Genomic DNA, 20869 nt, shown 5'->3' on the forward strand with positions numbered 1-20869 from the left:
AAAATAACACGTCTCTACAGGACGCAATAGTGCTAAAAAAACAAATACGAACATAATAATCGCTCAAAAACAGAAAAATAAATATTAGTAACCTTAATGTTTTGTAAATACTGGCAACGTATTTTGAACAATTCAGCATGTTAACATACATCCATAAGTAAAAAAATATATACATACACGTCCTTTAACACTCGATAATCGCACAAATATATAAAATTAAATCAACTTCTACACGTTTTTTATTTTTTTATTTTTATACTTGTGTGTCACCACGTAAAGGACAATGCCACAGCCAGAATGAGAAAGAAAAGAAATTCATGGTAAACAATATTGGAGTCGACGACATCAGGCGAGCGGGGTAGTACGTGGATCTCACAAAAGAAAACCAGGAATGATTGACATTACATTTAAAAAAGAAGTGGTCACATCATACCAACACACACATGCTAACTTTTGACACGTCTACAATTTCTGAAGAAATAGAAATAGGTTATATGATTGAAAAAGTAGAACAGTACGTACCAGCATGCTTTAGATATCACAAATGTCATAAGGGCGTTATAAGGAAATATGTAAAAAAAAAAAAAAATGGCAAAATGTCTGAAATGTAAAGAAAAAGAACCCAACCACACAGAAAAATGCAAAAATACATAAAATATCCAACATGTAATGAAAAATGTATCAAAAATAAATCATAAACATAAAACATGAAGAAATTTTATCAGAAACAAGAAAAATTGTTGAATCATACTTAAAAAAAAATACATATGGCAAAATTTATTCAAAAGCAAACAAAATAAACCAACAAAATCAAACAAATTACAAATGCAGAAAGAATCAAACTAAATTATAATGAATGGTCAAAATTTCACGAAAATCTAAAAGTGATCTTTATTCAAATATGAATAATTAAACAGAAGAAACCAAGCACAAAAGGAAACAAAAAAACATGTCTGAAACAAAATAAAAAAAAATACAAATAGCTCAAGTACCAGATGCTAAGAAAAAGTTAATAAAAAAAATTAAACAATCCAAAAAAAACACAAAAACTCAACCGATAACTATGCCAAACAGATTCCAAATTCTCAAAAAGGTGAAAACAATATGAAAATAAAGGCGCAGCAATATTGGCAAGGCTGCATGAAAAAGTGAGAAAAGAAATTTACTCGCAACTGAGAGTATCCTGTGCCTTTACAAGGCCACCATTTGCCCATGCATGGAGTATTGTTGCCACATCTGGACTGGTGCATCTAGTCTCTTATGCCTAAACAGGGTTAAAAAAGTTGCCAATCTAATAAGTTCTGCACTCTCAACCAGACCCCAACCTCTGTCCCATCTCCGAAATGTTGCACCCCTGTGCCTGTTTTACAAGTATTTTAATGAAATGTGCTCCGATGAACTTAAAGCACTTGTACCCCTGTCAACACAAATACCTCTCCGACTAACCTGACAAGCAGAAAATCCCACCCTTGCACTGTAGAAATCCCTAGATACCAGAGAACCTACTACTCAAATAGTTTCTTCCCTCGAACTACTAGACTTTAGAATTCTCTCCTGGGTCCCTGCTTCCCTGAAGAAGTTTAAGTGTAATGTGAACAGATATCTTGTTGCTAAACTCCCTACATAGTTTCTCTGTATACCTCATAGCCAAATTAAACTTAACACCAACTGCATTTAAACAATCTACTCCTTATATCAATGAAAATCTTCAAAACTGTCCACTTTAACTTAACATACGCAAATAAAAAAAGGCAAGATACTTGAAAACATAAACAACAACTTATGCCTTTTCAACACAAAACTCTGGAAGGTGACGATGGTCTAGTGCAGGGTTTCCCAAACTTCAGGACACCATGGAGGCCCTGAACAGGGTAAAGATTTTTCATGGAGCACTAACAAGATAATTTCTAAAATAAATATGAAAAGCATTAATTTCAAAATTTGACTTGTTCATTTTTTGCTTCTATTCCAGATTTTACTATATTTTTCATTTTTTTTGTTGTTTTTGAATAATCAAACAATTGTTGCATTTTTGCTAATTTATTTTTATTTACTTTTCCATGAACCATCCTGAAACTCTTTGCACCTGTAGTTATGTATCATATCTATTTCCAGTAAAAAAAGATCAATAATTAAATGTTTGCAGCCATTTAATTTTTCCATATAAAGCATGTGGTCCTCTTTAAGAAAGGGCTTCCGGTGCCCCTCAGTCTCACTTATAGTGCCTCAGGGCTCCTTGGAACCTACTTTGGAAAATCCTGGTCTAGTGATTAATGACACAGACTGATGACCTGGTTATTCCAAGGTCAAATCCAGTTCGTTCCACCAAAAATCACTTTCACTTAGGATGTTGGCAACCTTCTTGTTATCTCTCCCAAGGTCTTTAAAGAATTCTAACTATAAAAATATCAGGGAAACCAATGCCAACAATAAAATCTTCGGATTCATACAATATGATGATGAATACAAAGCATCCAACATAATTTCATACGGAAAATGTAGGCATCCTCTCGCATACAGCATCTGGTATTCTCAAATGGTCACCCATCTGATACTGGCCAGGCTCGACATTGCTTAACTTAGGTGATCTAACAAGAAGCGGAGTGGTAGCACAATTATGCTGTATACATACAATACTTCACACAAACTAACAATTCTGCATAATCTTTCTCAAAAGCATTAATTGAAATAGCAAAGATATACATGCAAAACAATGAACGTTACACAAATAGTACAGACTCTGGTTCCACAAAGAATGTAGATACACTGTTTGCCTACAACACAAAAGCCTTGTGTAACTTCAACAATGAATTCACAACTGTCGATTTAATCTTCTAATACTATATAGATCAAAAGCATGCAAAGAAATAAGGGGGGATAAAAAAACTCCTGGCAAAATTATGTAAGCCAACTGAATCCCTTTTCTGAAGACAAAACAATCTGAGACACAATCCGAAAAATCTCTGTAAAAATATCTCATAACACAGCTGTTGGTCGAGATTTAACCCACAATGCATTTCTAAAGGAGTTTCCCCAGTCATCTTGTTCAGAATTTCCCCATATTAAAAAAAACAAAAATGAAACAAAATCAGTATGACACAAAAATATCATATTCCAAAAATCGCCTAAATTGATCAAGTAGTTTTATTTTTAGTCGCCCGACAAAAGGAGGGTGGACTTGTAAATTCACCCTTGTCCGTCCGCACTTTTCTCAATAGCTATGCCTTGGAATTCTTTGAAATTTTGCACAACCAGTAAACATGATATAAATATAAAAGTAACAGAAAGGATTTTCCGTGAAAACTGATTGCCTCCCTAGGAGTGCCTTTCAGGTTAAAATGGCTAAAATTGACACTTTTTTTACTTATTAAAAAAAATTGATGACTTGGATTTTTATAAAACTTTCTGAAAAGTTGTAACTAACTGATTTCTATATAATTTTGTTTGTTTATACTTCGCAATAACTCTTGGGTGTGCCCCAGGGCCTCTTTTAGGGCTAATAAAACACTACATTTTTGGGACTATTTTACTATATTTGTCCAAAATTTTCTGTATATGTCTATTTAGCAGTTTTGCATGGTGCAGAACTCAAATTTAAATATGTTAAGGCATAAAACTGCACCGTTTGTTCATTTTCACCAGGATTTGACGTCCCCTGGGGACTTTTGGGGTTAAATGTGGAGGGGGGGGGGCAAATGCTGAACTTGGTCATTTTTTTTTTATGCCTTTTTCACTGTGCACTCATGGCGGAGCATGCATGCTTCACTTGTTAAATAAGAAAATCAAATTTATAAGTACCTTAGGAGTGACTGTCTCACCTGCCATTTTGAAAAAAAAAAAAAAAAAAAATTATTTTTATTTATAAGCTCCACTTATTTGGGTAGAGCCTTTTGTATCTTTATCATTTATTATATGCAAATAAATACACATATATCTTTATTACAGAGCAAAGAATACATTGAAACACGATTCAATAAGTTAGATAACCTCAACTTGAACATGTATGTAGATGGGATATTATTTATGGTTGATTTTTTTAATTAACTCTTTTTTAGGCAACCAAACAAGATCCTCATGGAAACCCTGATGAAGTCTTGGAAAGGAATTGAAACTCATCTTGATCCCAATGAAAGCATCGACAAACAATTTACACCCTGCCATTGCACCCTCGGATATTTACTTACCTGGAAACTTCAACTTCACTTTCTCAGAACAGCCAGTAGCGAGGTCGGTTTTCACAATTCTTAAAACTAAATGTAGAACTCTTGTTTTTTGTTGTCTATACATCAGACTTTTTTCAAATCTAACAAAACCATGCCCCCCCTCCACTCTCTCCTAATTTTAAGGTCCACATCTACATCTACTGTCGAGACTATTCGTCAATCAGTTGATCAGTTCATCTTTTCTGCCTCCAACAGTGTCAAACTTGCGACTATCTTCATCTATGTCCAACTGCCAACTTTCAACTGAACTGTCATCGTGTACAGGAGTGTCGTAAAACCCAGTTAGTCCTCAAACTAACTGTTGCAACATTTTTCATATATTTAGAGGGTATGATCACCAAAAGTTAGAAGGTTTTAGTTATAGACACTGGCAATTGATGAATCAAACGGAATCACATTCTGCTCGCAACTAATCGGAAACCAGAATTGCTCCATAAAAATATTGAATCTTTTAGAATTCCAGTACATGATTTTTCAAGTCAACACGAGAAAGATCTTTTGCTCTTTGGCTGCAAAATTATAAAGTTCGAAACTTATACAGAGCAGCTACTCACTGAAAACGTTTCATCTCCATGACTTGTACAGAATAGCTACCCATTAGAAACTCTTCTGAAATTAAACATGGCTCTCAATTCAAGACTAACTCTAAATATATCTCAGGTCCTATTGTTTGCCACACTTTCATTAACAATCCCATTCAATTTCCTTTGTCTACCCTGGTGAACAACTTCCTCTGCCTCTGTTCTGTTGATAAACCTATTTCTTTTTCATGTCTTCTGTTGTCCCTATCTTTAAAAATGCTGGTGATTGATCTGATCCAACTAAATATCATTCTGTTTGTTTTCTTTCTGTTATTAGCAAAAATTTTGAGAGGTTTGTCAACAGCAAACTTGTTTATTTTCTGGAACGTCTGACCATCTTTAGTTCAGTACAGCTTTTTGTGGTTTCAGCTGATCTATTAACTGTTGTAACTGAACAGATCTATCAGTTTACCGATAATTTAGGCGAGAGTAGGGTCATTGCGTTTCACATTTCAAAGGCGTTCGACAAAGTGTGGCATCCTTGTATTCTACATAAATGTCTAGATTGTGGCATTTGTGGTAAAGTTCTTGAGATTGTTAGGTCTTTTCTTTCTGATCAAAGCTCGCGAGTAACTCTTGAGGGACTATCTTCATTTTCTTTTCCTATCAATTTCCTATCTGATGTTCCTCAGAGCTCTATTCTAGTCCCAACAGTTTCTTTATATAAATGACTTTCCAGAGAATATCATTCTGAAAGTTTACATTTATCATAGAAGACACCATCTTCTATTCTGGTATTGCTTTCTCAGTTGAAATATGTACTTGATCTGTTGATTTGGGTTCTATTATGGATTAGCATAAGAAATGACTTGTTTTGTTTAATCCTGTTAAGACTCAACCATTGTCTTTCAATCACAGGCATGTTCCTTTTCTTCCTGAGATTCTTGTAGATGTCTTTGTTCTCGATGGAAAAATGACTCTAAAACTTCTTGGTCTTTCTTTCTTATCAAATCTTTCTTGTAGTTCATATATTAAATCCATTGCTTTTTCTGCTTCTCATAAAATCGGTTTTCTCTATCGCTCTAAACATCTTCTCACACCTAAGGCTGTTCTCTATTTCTACAAATCTACTATCAGACCGTGTATGGAGTACTGTTGTGATATTTGAGCTGGTGAATTTGTGAACTATTTATGTAAACCTTTGTAAATCGTTAGTTCTAATGTTCTACTCTGGCTACAGGAATTTTGAGAAATTTGACTCCAACTGATTACGGCTGTAATCTACTAAGAATGCTACTAAGAATTTTTTTTATGAAGAACCAAAGAAAGACAATGGCAAAGATTTTTACATTCTTTTTGTTTTGGGCATCAGGTATCACTTTCTTACTTTATCTTTTTTGTGTGTCAGTTAAAATTTTTAATTTTCTGTTTTTCCATATTATTTGAACTACTGTTCTTATCTCCAGTGTTGTTCACGCAACGTTTTGGTCGACGTAATCTCTGATTTTAGGTGTAACTTGTTGAACTTAGGAACATGTACAGAACTTTAAATGAAACCCTTTATTTAATCCATGGGGGTAGCATGCTCTCATTTCATCAGCCATTTGCAATTGTATTTTCAGTGTCACCCGCACTGAAGATTGAACCTTCAAAAGCTTAACTTACAGTTTAATTTTACCAAGTATTTTATCCACTACGCCACAGATCCTTGCGAACAATTCTAGAATGCGCTACACTTTTTTTTTTGTTTTTTTGTTTTTAGAATTAAAATTCAACTTTTTACTATTTATTATTACAGATTACTATATTGTATCTATAAAAAATATTTTTTTGTGTGTGTGTATTGATCTCCTGCTAGTATATATATATATATATATATATATATATTATTATTATTATTATTTATAATTTTTTTATTTTTGTTTTTTTTTGTTTTATTTGTTTTTTTCTAGCTTCGAGCTCATTATCTCCGATATTTGGACACCCTCAATTTGATCACTGTCCTCCTTGACGATCTCTTCTCTTTGATCCCAGAAACGTTGGTAACAGCTTATCAGTGCCGAAAAGACGAACTTTCAACAGTCAACATTGCTTTTAAGAAGAAACTTTCCTGCACATCAGGTAAAATAATAATAATCTTAAATATCATGAGTTTTCTTTCTAATGTTTCAAATAATTTTAGATTAAAATGTTATAAATGTGGCTTGTGTGTGTAAATAAGAAAATCAGATTTTACATGAGTATCCAAGGAGTGACTGTCTCGTCTGCCATTTTGAAAACAATCTCAAGAAATGGAGGAAAATAACTCGACAATAATTCAAACTCATGAGATTTTTTGTTTGTTTTTTTTTTGTAATGTATACAAATTCCCATTAATCACTTAAAAATGATTTTCTTTATAAAAATAAAATTTGATCAGTTTCCGTAATTTTTGGAATATTTCGTTTTGTCACAGGTACTGCATTGTACAGGTTTTTCCTAATTTTTGTGAATATGAGGGTGAATTCTGGACAAGAATTGAAAGTTTTGTTATCTTAGTGATAGCATTGTAGCTATTGTGGTAACAAAGATTAGGAATGAATGGAGTAAAAAAAAAATTTTTTTTTTTGAGTAAGTTAAAGAAAATTATGTCATGACTTATCAGCAGAGCATTATTATTGTTGACCAAGGGAACTTTATCAGTTTTAATATTTCAATTATATTGTATTTGTATGTTTTAAAACAAGAGTTCCATCATGTTTATTAGGTCCTTTAGCTATTAACATGTCTAATAATATGCACTTTAAAAAATAACTCTAAAATCAAAGAAAAAGAAGGGAATAATAAATTTTAGTTAGGAGTGGATGGAGTTCAGGAAATTTTCTTTTACCTTGATGATATCATTGGAGCAGGTGCTAGCATGATTGCAAGAATTAGAAATGGATGGGATAAGTTCAAGGAAGTTAATGTCATTACTAACCAGCAGAGAATCACCACTGTTGACCAAGGGAAGAGTCTATCAGGCATATGTTTATGCAGTGTGATACTGTACGCAAGTAAAACCTTATCAGTGAGGGTTGATGTGTTTTTTTTTTTTTTTGTTGATGATGATGATGATGATGATGATGTGTTGCATGGAGAGAAATGACAAGGGAATCATATGATAAATGTGAGTCTTTAAATAGAATTAGATCTGATGACTTGGGTTAGTAGATGCAGAACAGTTGAGATAGCAGGGTCAGTTCACAGGGTAATATCAAGGAAAAGATGGGAGAAAGTAAAAAAATATTTGAGAGCAAAAGAAGAATCTAAGAGAGATTAGCTTGCGAGTTAATTTCTAAAAGCTGTCCAAGACATCCCTGTGTCTGTTTTACAATTACTTTTAATGGAATGTGCTCTGATGAACTCATAGCATTTATATTCCCTTGATGTACATAACCCCGATTAACTTGACAAGCAGCAAAGTCCCATCCCTTCACTGTTGAGATCTCTAAATGCCAAAGAGTCTTCTACTCTAATAGTTTATTTCCTTGGACTGCTAGACTACAGAATTCCCTCCATGTTTCTTGCTTTCCTGACTGTATTAACATGCAAGAGTTTAAATGCAATGTGAGCAGACATCTATAATATAAATCTCACCTGTCTTTTTAAATATATGTATGTGTATGTATGTTTGCCTAAAACTCTCACTCTCGACAGAAGTGACGGATTTTCACGAGATTGGTATTGTTTTAAAGCCCAACCGACAACAAATACCGAAAAATTGGCTAAAAACATTAATTCCTTCACTCTCAACTGGGCAATTTTCTACAGGGAGGGGGTCGCTATTTTTGAAAGTCATCCTCTGTTTTCGATTGACTAGCCTTAATTTAAACCTTCAACACTTTTGGTTTGACGATGGGCACAACGGCAAAGACATCACGTTTTTTGGGGGGGTTTTTTCACATTCTTTTCCTCCTTCACGTTACGGATTCGAGCCTGCCTACTACCACTTTTTTGTTTTGCTCAGGCACCTAGTCAGACATAAGTATGCGATTTATGATGTAAGTGAAATCTAACCAATGAGGGCTGAAGACACAAAAAGAAATAATTTGACGATTTGAGTTTTGAAGACAACATAAAGTTCTGATGACATCAGGTAGATTTAATGCGAACAACAAACTGTTTTTTTCACGTGAAACATGGCACAGTACCACTTTGACGTGAGGGGCTACTAATTTGGACCAAATTTAAAGGGATACTATGTAGGGAGTTGAGTAGAAAAATGTCTGTTCACATTACACTTGGATTTCTGCATGTCAGGGAAGCAGGGACCCAGGAGGGAATTCCAAAGTCTAGCGGTTTGAGGAAGAAACTATTTGAATAGAAAGTTCTCTGACATCTAAGAATTTCTGGGAGGGAGAGATTTTGCTGCTTGTCGGGTTAATCAGATGTATTCATGTCAATGAGGATACAAATACTTAGCACATTATGTTAAAATATTTGTAAAACAGGCACAGAGATGCAACATTTAATGCAGAAGTGTTTCGATTAGTGCATGTAGAACAGTTATAGCTGTTTGGTCAGTTCACACGGAAATGCTAAAGAAAACATGGGAGGAAGTGATAAAAAATAGACTTAAAATTGGAATAAATAAAGACTTGGCTAGAAATAAGTTAGTTTGGATGTAAATTTCTAAAACCCATCCAACACCTGCAAGCTTGTAAAAGAGACATTCAACTCAATGTTATATTTCTTAATTTTTAGATCAGCATTGATTATTTATATTATTCAAATTCTTTGATCTACTGTTTGCATCCTGATTGTTATTTTCTAAAATTCATGCTAGAATTGTTTGCAAGGACCCGTGGTGTAGTGGATAAAATACTTGGTAAAATTCAATGTTAAGTGTGACACTTTTTTGGAGGTTAAAGGTTCAATCCTCAGTGCAGGCAACACTGAAAATGCAATTGTGAATCATTTAGCCATGATCAATGGCATCCTCTCACGCCACCACTGTGGATTAAATAAAAGGCTTTGTTCAAAATTCCAGGTCCTGGATATGACCTTAAACTATATCTGATGGTAAGGCCCAGCTTGTGGGCTTTGGGGAGTGTGGAGCTACTCTTTAATAATTGCCATTGCTCACAGGTCCACTCTGACCCGGCGTGGTAGTACATGTTAGGGTCCCAACTATGGGTTAAATAGAAACCAACTTGAAAAAAAAAACCCAAATATATTCTATTAAAAAAATTTTCTTCAAAATCACTGGATTCGACATTAAATAACCTGAAAAGGGTTGATATGCCGTAAAACAAAAACAACCAAACGAAACCTTCAAAATTCCATGCAGATTCCAAAGTTAGATAGAAAGATTCCTGAATCTGAAGAAGGTCAGAAATTAGATTGACTGAAATGTTGTGAAATTAACACTTGAGATGAGAACAGTAGTCGGAAAAATCCAAATGATACAAATAATATGAATATAAAAGATTGTATCTTCCCCCATTAACTCAATTCTGTTTGTTTTTTTTTTGTTTATTTTTTGTAGCTCCCTCTGCAGATAAGCTTCTCCAGAATGTGGCTTGTCTTATGTTCGAAGAAGCTCTTGAAACAATTCCCGCTGTCGTGAGGCAATGGTGGAGAAAACAAGATAGAGCATTTGCTTCTTTTATTGACAAGTAAGTTTGTTCGGATTTTCTTTTTAATAGTTGGATCACTTTTAACCAACTACTACTAGTACTCCTATTATTGTAATACTATCAACAGTTGCCCCCCCCCTCAAGTGTTAGGAAGTTTTAAAAAGAAAAAAAATTATAACAAAAAAAAAAAAGAGCAAACAAATTTATCAGCAGAACTATGGAGAGGAAGTTGTTCACCAAGAAAGCTGAATAGGATTGTTAATCAAGGTGTGACAGACAAAAGACTAGACATACTAAGAGTTAGTTTACGAGTGTCGGTGAGTTTTGCAAGAGTTGGGGACAGTCTTGGATTTGTGACGGTAGTTGACGACAGAGTTGAGGAGAGTTTCCAGTTAGACATGGCTGAATGCAAGTCGTGGCTTGGATCAGATCAAGAGAGCTTTAGGGAATCGAGATGAGCTGACATCAACTAACGTAGCCTCGACAGAATGTAGATGCAGACCTTAGCTTACACACACACACACTCAGAGTGCAACTAATATTTGCAGAGTGTGAGAGAGTTTCTGTTTTTTTTTTTTTGCATTTTATTTTATTTTTTTATACTCATGAACCCATTTGTGCAGCCACCAATACGAGACAATAACACAGCATGGGGTCGCCGTTTGCTAGCAAGCAGATTAACACATCATGTGGCATTATTTCAATTTCAAACTGATTTAAAAGTAAATGATCTATACTATAAGTTAAAAATTTTCAGGGTATAGATAAAATAAATTAATTGGTTATTTTTTTTTTTTTTTTTATTACATTTTCATCCCAAACAAGGCAAATTGCCACTTTGGTGTAGGGGGCTACTATCAGGGGCAACAACTACTGGGGTACTATGTAGGGATTTGGGCAGCAAGGTGTCGGTTCACGTTACACTTGAACTTCTGCACGTCAGTACTGTTGGGGAAGCAGGGACCTGGAATGGAATTCCAGAGTCTAGCGGTTCTGGGGAAGAAACTATTGGAGTAAAAAGATCTTTTACATCTAGGGATCTCTACAGTGTGGGGGTGGGATTTAGCAGCCTGTCGGGTTTGTCAAGGGTGCACACGTCGTGGGGGCACAAGTGATTGCAGTTCGTCAGAGCATTCACCACTAAAATACTTGTAGAAAAGGCAGAGGGATGCAACATTTCGTCGATGGGACAGAGGCTGAAGCTTAGATGCCAGTTCAGGGCCTATCAGGTTTGCGACTCTCTTTTGAACCTTGTCTAGGAGCGAGAGACTAGTAGCAGATGCACCAGCCCAGATGTGGCAGCAATACTCCATACATGGGCGAATGGTGGCCTTATAGAGGTACAGGATACTTTCGGGTGTTAGTAGTTTTCTAGCACGGTAGAGAGAGCCCACCTTTCTTGCAGCGGCCCTGGCAATGCCTTCAATGTAATTGTTCCAACTCATGTTTCCTGTGAACGTTAGGCCAAGGAGTTTGAAAGATGGACTCTCAGATAAAGAGTCGTTGGCCATTGCTATGGGTGGTAGAGAGGGTTTCTTGTAATTATTGAATGATACTAGTTTAGTCTTGGCAGCATTGAACGTGACCAACCACTTTTGTCCCCATTCCACTACAGATTGGAGGTCTTCCTCTAGTGTTTCTGCCATTTCTTTAGAAATGTGTTCATTCGTCTTCCTGTCGTGCCTGCCATAGAGTGTAGTGTCATCAGCATATATACCCATCTCAGAGGCAATGTTGTTGGGGAGGTCATTTATGAATATCAGGAACAATAGAGGTCCAAGGATAGAACCCTGGGGCACCCCCGCATTTATATCATATTGTTTAGATGTACGACCGTCGAGGACAACCTGGATTTTTCTCTTATCTAAGAAGGATTTAATTATGTTAAGTATTCTACCAGTGATACCGTATGATCTGATTTTACTGAGGAGACCCTCATGCCATACCCTGTCAAAAGCCTTAGATATATCTAGAGCTACCGCTCTGCCCTCCCCCGCGTTGTCCAGTGAATGGTATATACGTTCAGAGATCACAGTTAGGATGTCTGCTGTGGAACGGGCTTGTCTAAATCCATATTGTTTGTCAGTCAGTAGTTTAGCATCTGTAAGATGATGGACTAGAGCATGGTTAATTATGGTCTCAAATATTTTGGCAAAAAGTGGGAGGAGGCTAATGGGGCGATAATTTGATGGGTCTGTCCTTTCGCCAGAATTCTTGAATAGTGGTACAACAGAAGCAGTTTTCCAACAGATCGGAAAGCAAGCTTCATTAAGGCATTTGTTGTAGAGTTTGGAGAGAACTGAAGCTACTTCGGCTGAGCACTTTTTTAATAGCACAGCTGGGATAAGATCGGGTCCACAGTTTATTTTTTTCATTTCTTCAGTGAAAGTCCACATATTTTTTAATCCTCCCCCCCATCTTCCCTACGACTATAATCACTAATTGGTCACCTTTTAAAATAAAACTACTTAACCGATTTATATGATTTCTGGAATATCATATTTTTGTTTTGTCATGTGTATGTACATCGGACAGATTTTTCTTTCCTTTTGTTTTCAATGTAGGGAAAATTCTGGACAAGAACCGAAAATGTCTGTGCCATGTCTATATATGTTTTTTCCTTTAAATAACTGCTTTATTTATGTAAATGCTTTAACTATCTTGCACTGACATACATCTTTCTATGTTTTGCTGTTTGCGTTTATATTTTTCTATATTTAATCGAAGACAAGTAACCAATCTTAACGTTGTTTAATCCTGTATGTAATTTTTTTAACTTAGAATTGAAATATTATGTAATGTTTGATCTTTTGTGTTTTCCAGTTTCACCAAATTATTCATCAGCCCAATTCTCTGCAGTAAAGAGATTCAGAATATTCTAAACCTGGATATGAATTTAGAAAATATTGTGGTAAGTCATCTTTCTGATAATATATTTAGTCGTTTCACTTACGATGGCCTATGTGTCGACCGGTTCACTAAGTGTGTCAGAAACTGTGTGAAAAATATTGAATAATTCGACCCCCCGTCTTTCCAAGCTTATAACTACTCGAAAAATGTAATTCAACCCTAATTAAATTAAATTAAATTAAAGGAGCAAGGGCCAAGGTTTTATTTAAAAAAACAAAAAACAAAAAAAAAGGTTTTAAACTTCGGACTTTACAGGTAAATTTCTAAAAAAAAAAACACTTTTTTTTTTTTGTTTTAAATTTGAATATATTATTTATTGATTTTTTTATCTTCAATTTGTGATATATAAAACTTTGGTGAGTAAATTAATTATTTACTTTTTAATAGACATTTCAAAATGGGGGGGGGGGGTGAATTGAAAAAAAACAACGTTTGTTTAAAATATTATATTTGGTTAAAGAGCATAACATTTCACATTGACCCTGAAAATATTGTAAAAATAGAATCAATAGAAAAATTTGGATAGTTTTAAAGTTTAAAAATTGAAAAATACTGAACTCGTAAAATTCAGTTAATTTCGTTACTGTTTTTTTTTTAAATAAAAACATATTTCTATTACTTTTTATACAACTTTAATAGTTTATTTTGGAAGTATAGTCCATAAAGAAAATAAACAACCCACTTTTAAAAGAGAAATTACGAGTTTTTTATATTTTATTCGCAGTTTCGTGTTAGGGGTGTCAAAAATTCCTACAAAAATTCTGGTACACCTACCGGCTCACTAGCGGTATCAGAATTTTTGTAGGAATTTTTGACACCCCTAACACGAAACTGCGAATACAATATAAAAATCTCGGAATTTCTCTGTTAAAAGTGGGTTATTTATTTTCTTTATGGATTATACTTCCAAAATAAACTATTACAGTTGTTTTAAAAGTAATAGAAATATTTATTTATTTTTTTTTTTAAACTAATGAATTTTCCGAACTCAATATTTTTCAATCTTTAAACTTTAAAAATCTATCAAAATTTTTCTATTGATTCTATTTTTACGATATTTTCAGGGTCAGTGTGAAATTTTATGTTCTTTCCAATAAATCGAATATAATATTTTAGACACACGTTTTTTTTTTTTTTTTAATTCACGTCCCCCACCCCCACCCCCATCCCAATTTTTAAGTGTCTATTAAAAAGTAAATACTTAATTTAGTACCTGGAAAGTAAATAATTAATTTACTCACAAATTGAAGAGAAAAGGTCAATACATAATATATTCAAATTTAAAAAAAAAAAAGACATCGTGTTCTTTTAGAATTTTACCTGTAAAGTTTGAAGTTTAAAACCTTTTTTTTAAACCACGTTATTTGTTTTTTCTTTTTTCTTTTTAATGGAACCTTGGTCCTTGCTCCTTTAATTGAAAAAAAAAATTAGGGCTTGAATTACATTTTTCGAGGAGTTATAAGCTTGGAAAGACAGGGGGTCGAATAATTCACGCCTCCCATTTTGTAAATGTCTAATAATAATTAATTTAGACTCGCTTAAGTACATAATTATTTACTCACAAATTGAAGAGAAAAGGTCAATACATAATATATTCAAATTTAAAACAAAAAGAACATATTGTTCTCGTAGAATTTTACCTGTAAAGTCCGAAGTTTAAAACCTTTTAAAAAAAAAAAACACGTTTTTTTTTTTTTTTTTTTTTTTTTTAATGAAATCTTGGTCCTTGCTCCTTTAATTGAAAAAAAAAATTAGGGCTTGAATTGCATTTTTCGAGGAGTTATAAGCTTGGAAAGATGGGGTGGAATTATTCGCTATTTTCACAAAATTTCTGACACCGCTACCGGCTCACTACCCGCGATGTATGCATGTAGGCGATCGAATTTCAATGGTTTTCAACTTAGAAATCTCATTTTCCGTGTAAGGGAGATAACTCGATACACATTGTTTTCATTAATAGAAGTTATTCCCCTTGAAGCAATAAAACAAGAATAACGTTTTTTACTCTTCTCCACCACAAACAAGGTATGTCGCTACTGGCATGTAAGGGGCTACTATATAGGGAGTTGAGCAGCAAGATGTCTATCCACATTACATTTAAATTTCTGCATGTTAGTACAGTAAGGGAACAGGGAGGGAATTCTAAAGTCTAGAAGTTCAACAGAAGAAACTGTTAGAGTGCTATGAGTTCATCAGAGCTAATTTCATTAAAGTATTTGTAAAGCAGACACAGGGATGTAACATTGCGGCGATGCAACAGAGGTTGGAGCTTGGTTGATAGTGCGGGATCTATTAGTTTAGAGACTGGTGGGGGGGGGCTGTCTAAGATGGATAGACAAGTTGTGGATGAGCCAGCAATACCCCATGCATGGGCAAATTGTGGTTTTGTAGAGATAATAGGACACTCTGGTGTGCGTAATTGTCTAGCATGATAGAGGGAATGCATCTTCTTTGTAAATAACGACTTTGTATAAAACGTTTCTTAAAATGATTTTTTTTTAAATTTTTATTTATTTTTTCATGTACATCCTCCATCAAAAATGATTAAAAGAAATGCTTTGCCAGTATTCATATTTTTTTGTTTTCTTTTCTCCTAATAAAAAAAATCTTCATAAAGTTTTATCTTGTTGCTTTATAATTCTTGCAGATCCGTGCACGATCTACCAGCCGAGAAATTGTTGCTGTATACACAATGGATGACATAAGCATAGAAATGATCATCGCCCTTCCAGACAATTACCCATTGGGCAGCATTAATGTCCGAAGTGAACAAAGAAAAGGCATTTCCAGCTCCATATCAAAAAAATGGCTGCTTCAATTAAACCTTTTCCTTCAACATCAGGTAAATTAACAAACAGATAAGTTTAATTTCTCTTGCATATTTTATTCATCTTTTGAATTCCCCTTATATTACAAAAAGCAAAAGTAAAGAAAAATCTGTATCATCTATATACCCATGAAATGAACATATCATATTCCAAAAATCACATAAATTGATAAATAGTTTTATATTTATAAAGAAAATCATATTTAAGCAATTAATGGGAATTCGTAGGCATTACAACATAAATGTTCACATGTTTGAATTATTGAGTTATCCCCCCCACCCTTTTTTTTTTCTTTTTTAGATTGTTTTCAAAACTAGCAGACAAGTTGGCCGCTCTTTAGTTACTCATAAAATTTTATTTTTTTATTTAAAAATAAAACTACTTAATCAATTTAAGTGATTTTTGGAATATGATTTTATCGTTTCATTACGGCTGCATACATGATTCATAATTTTCTTTATTTTTGTTTTTTAATATACAGGGAATTCTGGACAAGAACCAATCTTTTTAACAGAAGTTGGGAATTACTGAAAACATTCTCAATGCTATAGTGTGAATATATCTCAATGTAAATACATTGCTATGAAAATGAGAACTAAAGAAATTGCCAGTTACAGGAATTATTGATATTGTTGATGTAAATGCATTGGAACTCATGAATGATTAATGCAAAAATTTTATAGACAACTTTTATATATATCAGTGGTGTCAACCTTTTTTTACCTATGGACCCTTTTTTCATTTTTTTTTGGTGAACCTCCTTATAACTATTGGTCATATATGGGAGGGTGAAGGTCAATCAGAGAATGAGAATATAATAGGAAAAGAATTGACTGCTTGAAGTGCATATTTGAAACCAACCCATATCACTTTTCTTTTCTTTTTTATTGCTTTCAAAACAATTCTATAGAAATTTTTTAAAAAAATCTAGAAAATACATTCAAATTCGTTTGAATGTCTACTTCAGCTTTTTTTTATGTCAAATCAAAATTACAGTAGAAATTAAATTTTTTTATAATAAAAACCATTATGAATTGATTTTATTCATGGACCACCAAAATATCATTGTGAACCCCCAATTTGTTGTATTTTGCCTGTGGACCCTCAGAAATATTCCATGGACCCCGGTTGAAAACCCCTTATTTGTATATGAAAAAAAAAAAAAAAAATTTGAAAAACAAAAAAAAATTTTTTCTTTTTTAGAATGGTAGTATAATGGATGGTTTACGATTGTGGAAACGAAATATTGATAAAAAGTTTGAAGGTGTCGAGGAATGCACTATTTGTTATTGTGTTGTACATGGTACGAATTTCCAGTTGCCAAAAATCCAGTGTAAAATCTGCCGGAAGAAGTTCCATTCTATTTGTTTGGTAAGTTTACTTTGACCATTTCTAAAACCTTTTTAGGAGGAGGGTATAATTGTTTTACCTTCCTAATAAATTATAGCAAAGAACAAGGCACAAAAGAAACACAAACTTCCTTTTAAACAACAACAATGAAGAGTATTTTATTTGTAGCACGGATTGGCAGGTTAGGCTGCTAAAAAGGAAGAAGTAAAAGAAGTTCTTTTAAGGTCGTCATTGGTCAATCAGTACCATGTCGTCCCCAGCTGGATAGCAGTTGTCTCAAATCGAGACCATCAATGCTATAGCGAGATGTCCGGTGGACAGGGGACGAAAGAGGATAGATGTTGCTACGCTGGTGGTCCGGATCTGACTGGTGGCATTCCCTCCAGACTTTTAGGGAGCAGATGAATCAATGTGCCCTGTTAGCTGATTGGTGAGCCTGAGGTGGGGTGGGGGGGGGCATTGATTCACCAGAGAAAATAGTTCTCTGTGACTGTTAGACCTTGTTCATGTCTTGTATATAACCTTCAAATGCATTTAATGCTGAGTCTTCCATTTTGGAATTCTGTGAGAAGTATACAGTCAGTCAGATTTGAAAAAAAAAAAATAGCAAAAAACCTTTTGGCGTGAAAAGTAAAAAAGTGAGTTAAGCAAACAAAGTTTTTTTTTTTTTTTTTGCAAAGCATTATATCCGACTAAATGTATAATTTTAAAGGGAGTTGGATCATGGTCAATGTGGCAGGAGAGAGAGAGAGAGGAGTAAAGCAATCCAATACCTCACAACAAGAGTTTTTCTGCTTCTTCATGTCTTTTCTGAAGCAGGAATAGGCAAGTAAGAGATTAGGTGGTGGGTATATAGAACTTTACCGCAAAAACCTTTCTTCTTTCTTTCTTATTGTGGCCATCTTTGCATTTTTAGGCAAAGTTATGCAGTGTTTTTTGTTCCTTGTTATACTTATTTTAACAGAACCTTTTGGGCGGGGGGTAAATTTTAACATTTTATTGTATACTAACAAATATATGCTCTCTCTGATCACATTTCATGAAGATTAAGGACTGAGCATTAGTTTTCATTGAATATACAGAGGAAGGGCAAAGTTAGACGATGTGAATGGCAATTGTAGTTCATGATTGATTGCAGTTAGTGTATTGCCTTGCTAGAATCCTACCTAAATGATAATTAAATTTAGTAATAATAGTCAGAGCAATAGTTATTTAGATAAAATATAATTAGCAGTGTTGTGTGGTACATCTAGTTTAAGCAAATGGACAAAATAAGTAGGTGTTTGTCTCAACCCCAAGAATTTGAGACAGAACTAAAGATGTCCATCTAACATGTTACCGAGTAAAAATTAATTCAGGATTTACCTGCATGTTTTTGTTTTGAACACATTGGAAAAACAGTGGATTGTCTATTATTTAGAAAGGGTTGGGAGGGTTTTACTAATTAAATTTTTCTTTTTTTTTTTTTTTTTTCTTTTTTTTTTTTTCTTTTATCTACTCCTCTGTTTCATTCTCATGAAATTTCTCTCTCTCTCTCTCTCTCTCTCTCTATATATATATATATATATATATATATATATATATATATATATATATATTTTTATGAACAATCAAAATTCCCAATCAGTTTGGGATAAGTAGATAAGCCCTTAGTGTAAATGTGGTATTGTGGTGATTCTAGTTTACAATAGAAATTTTAAAAATTATTTTTCACCAAGGATGACCAACAACACTGTTTTCCCCACATTTTGATGGCTTCTTATTGTAAATGTAAATTTTTTATATTGTCTGCAAATAAATATTTCAAAGTGTAGTGTCTGTTCTCAGCAATCCCGCAACATCAGATGATTTACTAGCAATGAAAATATTGCATGTATATAAGAAAATTTGGCAATACAAAATGACAACTGTATATTACAATATACAGTAGATCCTCAGGATACGGCATTAAAAATTGATAACAAAATCCAGTACAGTATATAATACACATGTATATAATCAAATAACATTATAAATAATACCATAAGGCAGGGCAAATACTGTAACCAGGGGCCAGAAAAACATCATATTCCACATCGTGAACTGAAAAAAAACACCCTCCCCTCCAAGAATTTTGTATTTCAACATACTTACAAGAATAAATTGTGAGATGATCAACATTTTGGAATACAGGCTTTTGTCATTTATTTGTTATATATATGTATGTGTGTGTGTAATTATAGTAATTCTGTGGGTTCCTAGATGCTAATCCAATGAAACTCCAGTGCAGTGTTGAAAAAATAGTGCTCAACAACATGTAGAGCTGTAAAATTTTCTTTACTTTTATACAAACATTATTGGCTACATTCGCATTTTAAACCAGTTGAGACTAGTGGCTCGATGATGCTGGATCCCAATAAGTCAAAGCTGAAACATGTATGCACATATGTTGTTTTTTTTTTTACTTGAGAATCACCACTTATCAATGCCTAAAGGCCACTCGAGGATAAGGGTTAATGAATGTAAGGTGGTAGTGCAGTAATCATTAATGGTGTAAATTGGGTAAAATTTGATTATTTATGAGGACGGCTCAACAAGAACTTGTTTACATTGGATTTGAAGGCTACCATATTGTAATCAGCCAGGAAGCAAACCGGTGGAACAGTGTTCTACAGGCCGGCAGTGCTAAGACAGTGGGGGCAGCTCAACAAGAACTTGTTTACATTGAATTTAAAGGCTATCACGCTGTATTTAACTGGGAAGCAGGCCAGTGGAATAGTATTCCAAAGGCGAACAGTTCTGGGAAAGAAGCTTTGTTCATGGAATCTGCATTTAGGTTTAGATATGGATAGAGAGTGGGAGAAATATTAGTATTTTGAATTCTTCTATGCATCATAGAATGAAATAAGCACAACATGTTTCGATGTTAATATGGTTAGGATAGATGAAAATATTTGATTCATTTAAATATTGACTTTAATTAGTTCAGTGTTTTTTATATGATTTTGTTTATTTTAAAGAAATGCTTTTATTTTCTTTTTTTTTCCAGTACAAATGGTTCAATGAAAGCCAGAATTCAAGTTGTCCCCTTTGCCGGAACCTTTTTTGATCGATTTGGAAAATTACTCTTCCATTCTTTCTCGACACAAAACATTTTTTTGTTTTTTGTTAACTTCTTCAGAAGAAAATATACTGTTGAACAATTCTAAAAATTGTACATAAGAAAATATTAAATAAAAACTAAAATTAAATAAATTCTGTTTCATTTTGTGTTAAAATGTTCTTGAAATTTAAAAAAAATGCAAGTTTTATTTATTTTCAAAATTAAATTTACAAAATAAAATGTTAATGCCACCTAATTGAAACAATGAAGTGCCAAATTTTACATTCAATGTACGTGCATTGGTTTTATGTACATGTATTGAAGATAGCAGCAACATTACTGTGTATAATGTTAA

General features: G+C 33.6%; 1 protein-coding gene across 1 annotated transcript in view; it reads left to right on the forward strand.

Moving 5' to 3' along the window:
* The window catches only part of LOC145241304 (E3 ubiquitin-protein ligase listerin-like), a 115659-nt gene extending 94993 nt beyond the window's left edge, over window positions 1-20666 (forward strand). The window contains exons 26-32 of the mRNA XM_080104091.1: window positions 4056-4227; window positions 6697-6865; window positions 10254-10383; window positions 13168-13255; window positions 15902-16096; window positions 17286-17453; window positions 20461-20666. Of these exons, the coding sequence (XP_079960217.1) occupies window positions 4056-4227; window positions 6697-6865; window positions 10254-10383; window positions 13168-13255; window positions 15902-16096; window positions 17286-17453; window positions 20461-20520 (982 nt within the window). The 3' untranslated portion in view covers window positions 20521-20666. The remainder of the gene's footprint in view (window positions 1-4055; window positions 4228-6696; window positions 6866-10253; window positions 10384-13167; window positions 13256-15901; window positions 16097-17285; window positions 17454-20460) is intronic.
* The last annotated feature ends 203 nt before the right edge of the window (window positions 20667-20869 follow it).

Source organism: Euprymna scolopes, chromosome 20 (genome assembly GCF_053919585.1).
Source record: "Euprymna scolopes isolate OS-2025 chromosome 20, ASM5391958v1, whole genome shotgun sequence".
In the NCBI taxonomy this organism is placed as follows: Eukaryota; Metazoa; Mollusca; class Cephalopoda; order Sepiida; family Sepiolidae; genus Euprymna; species Euprymna scolopes.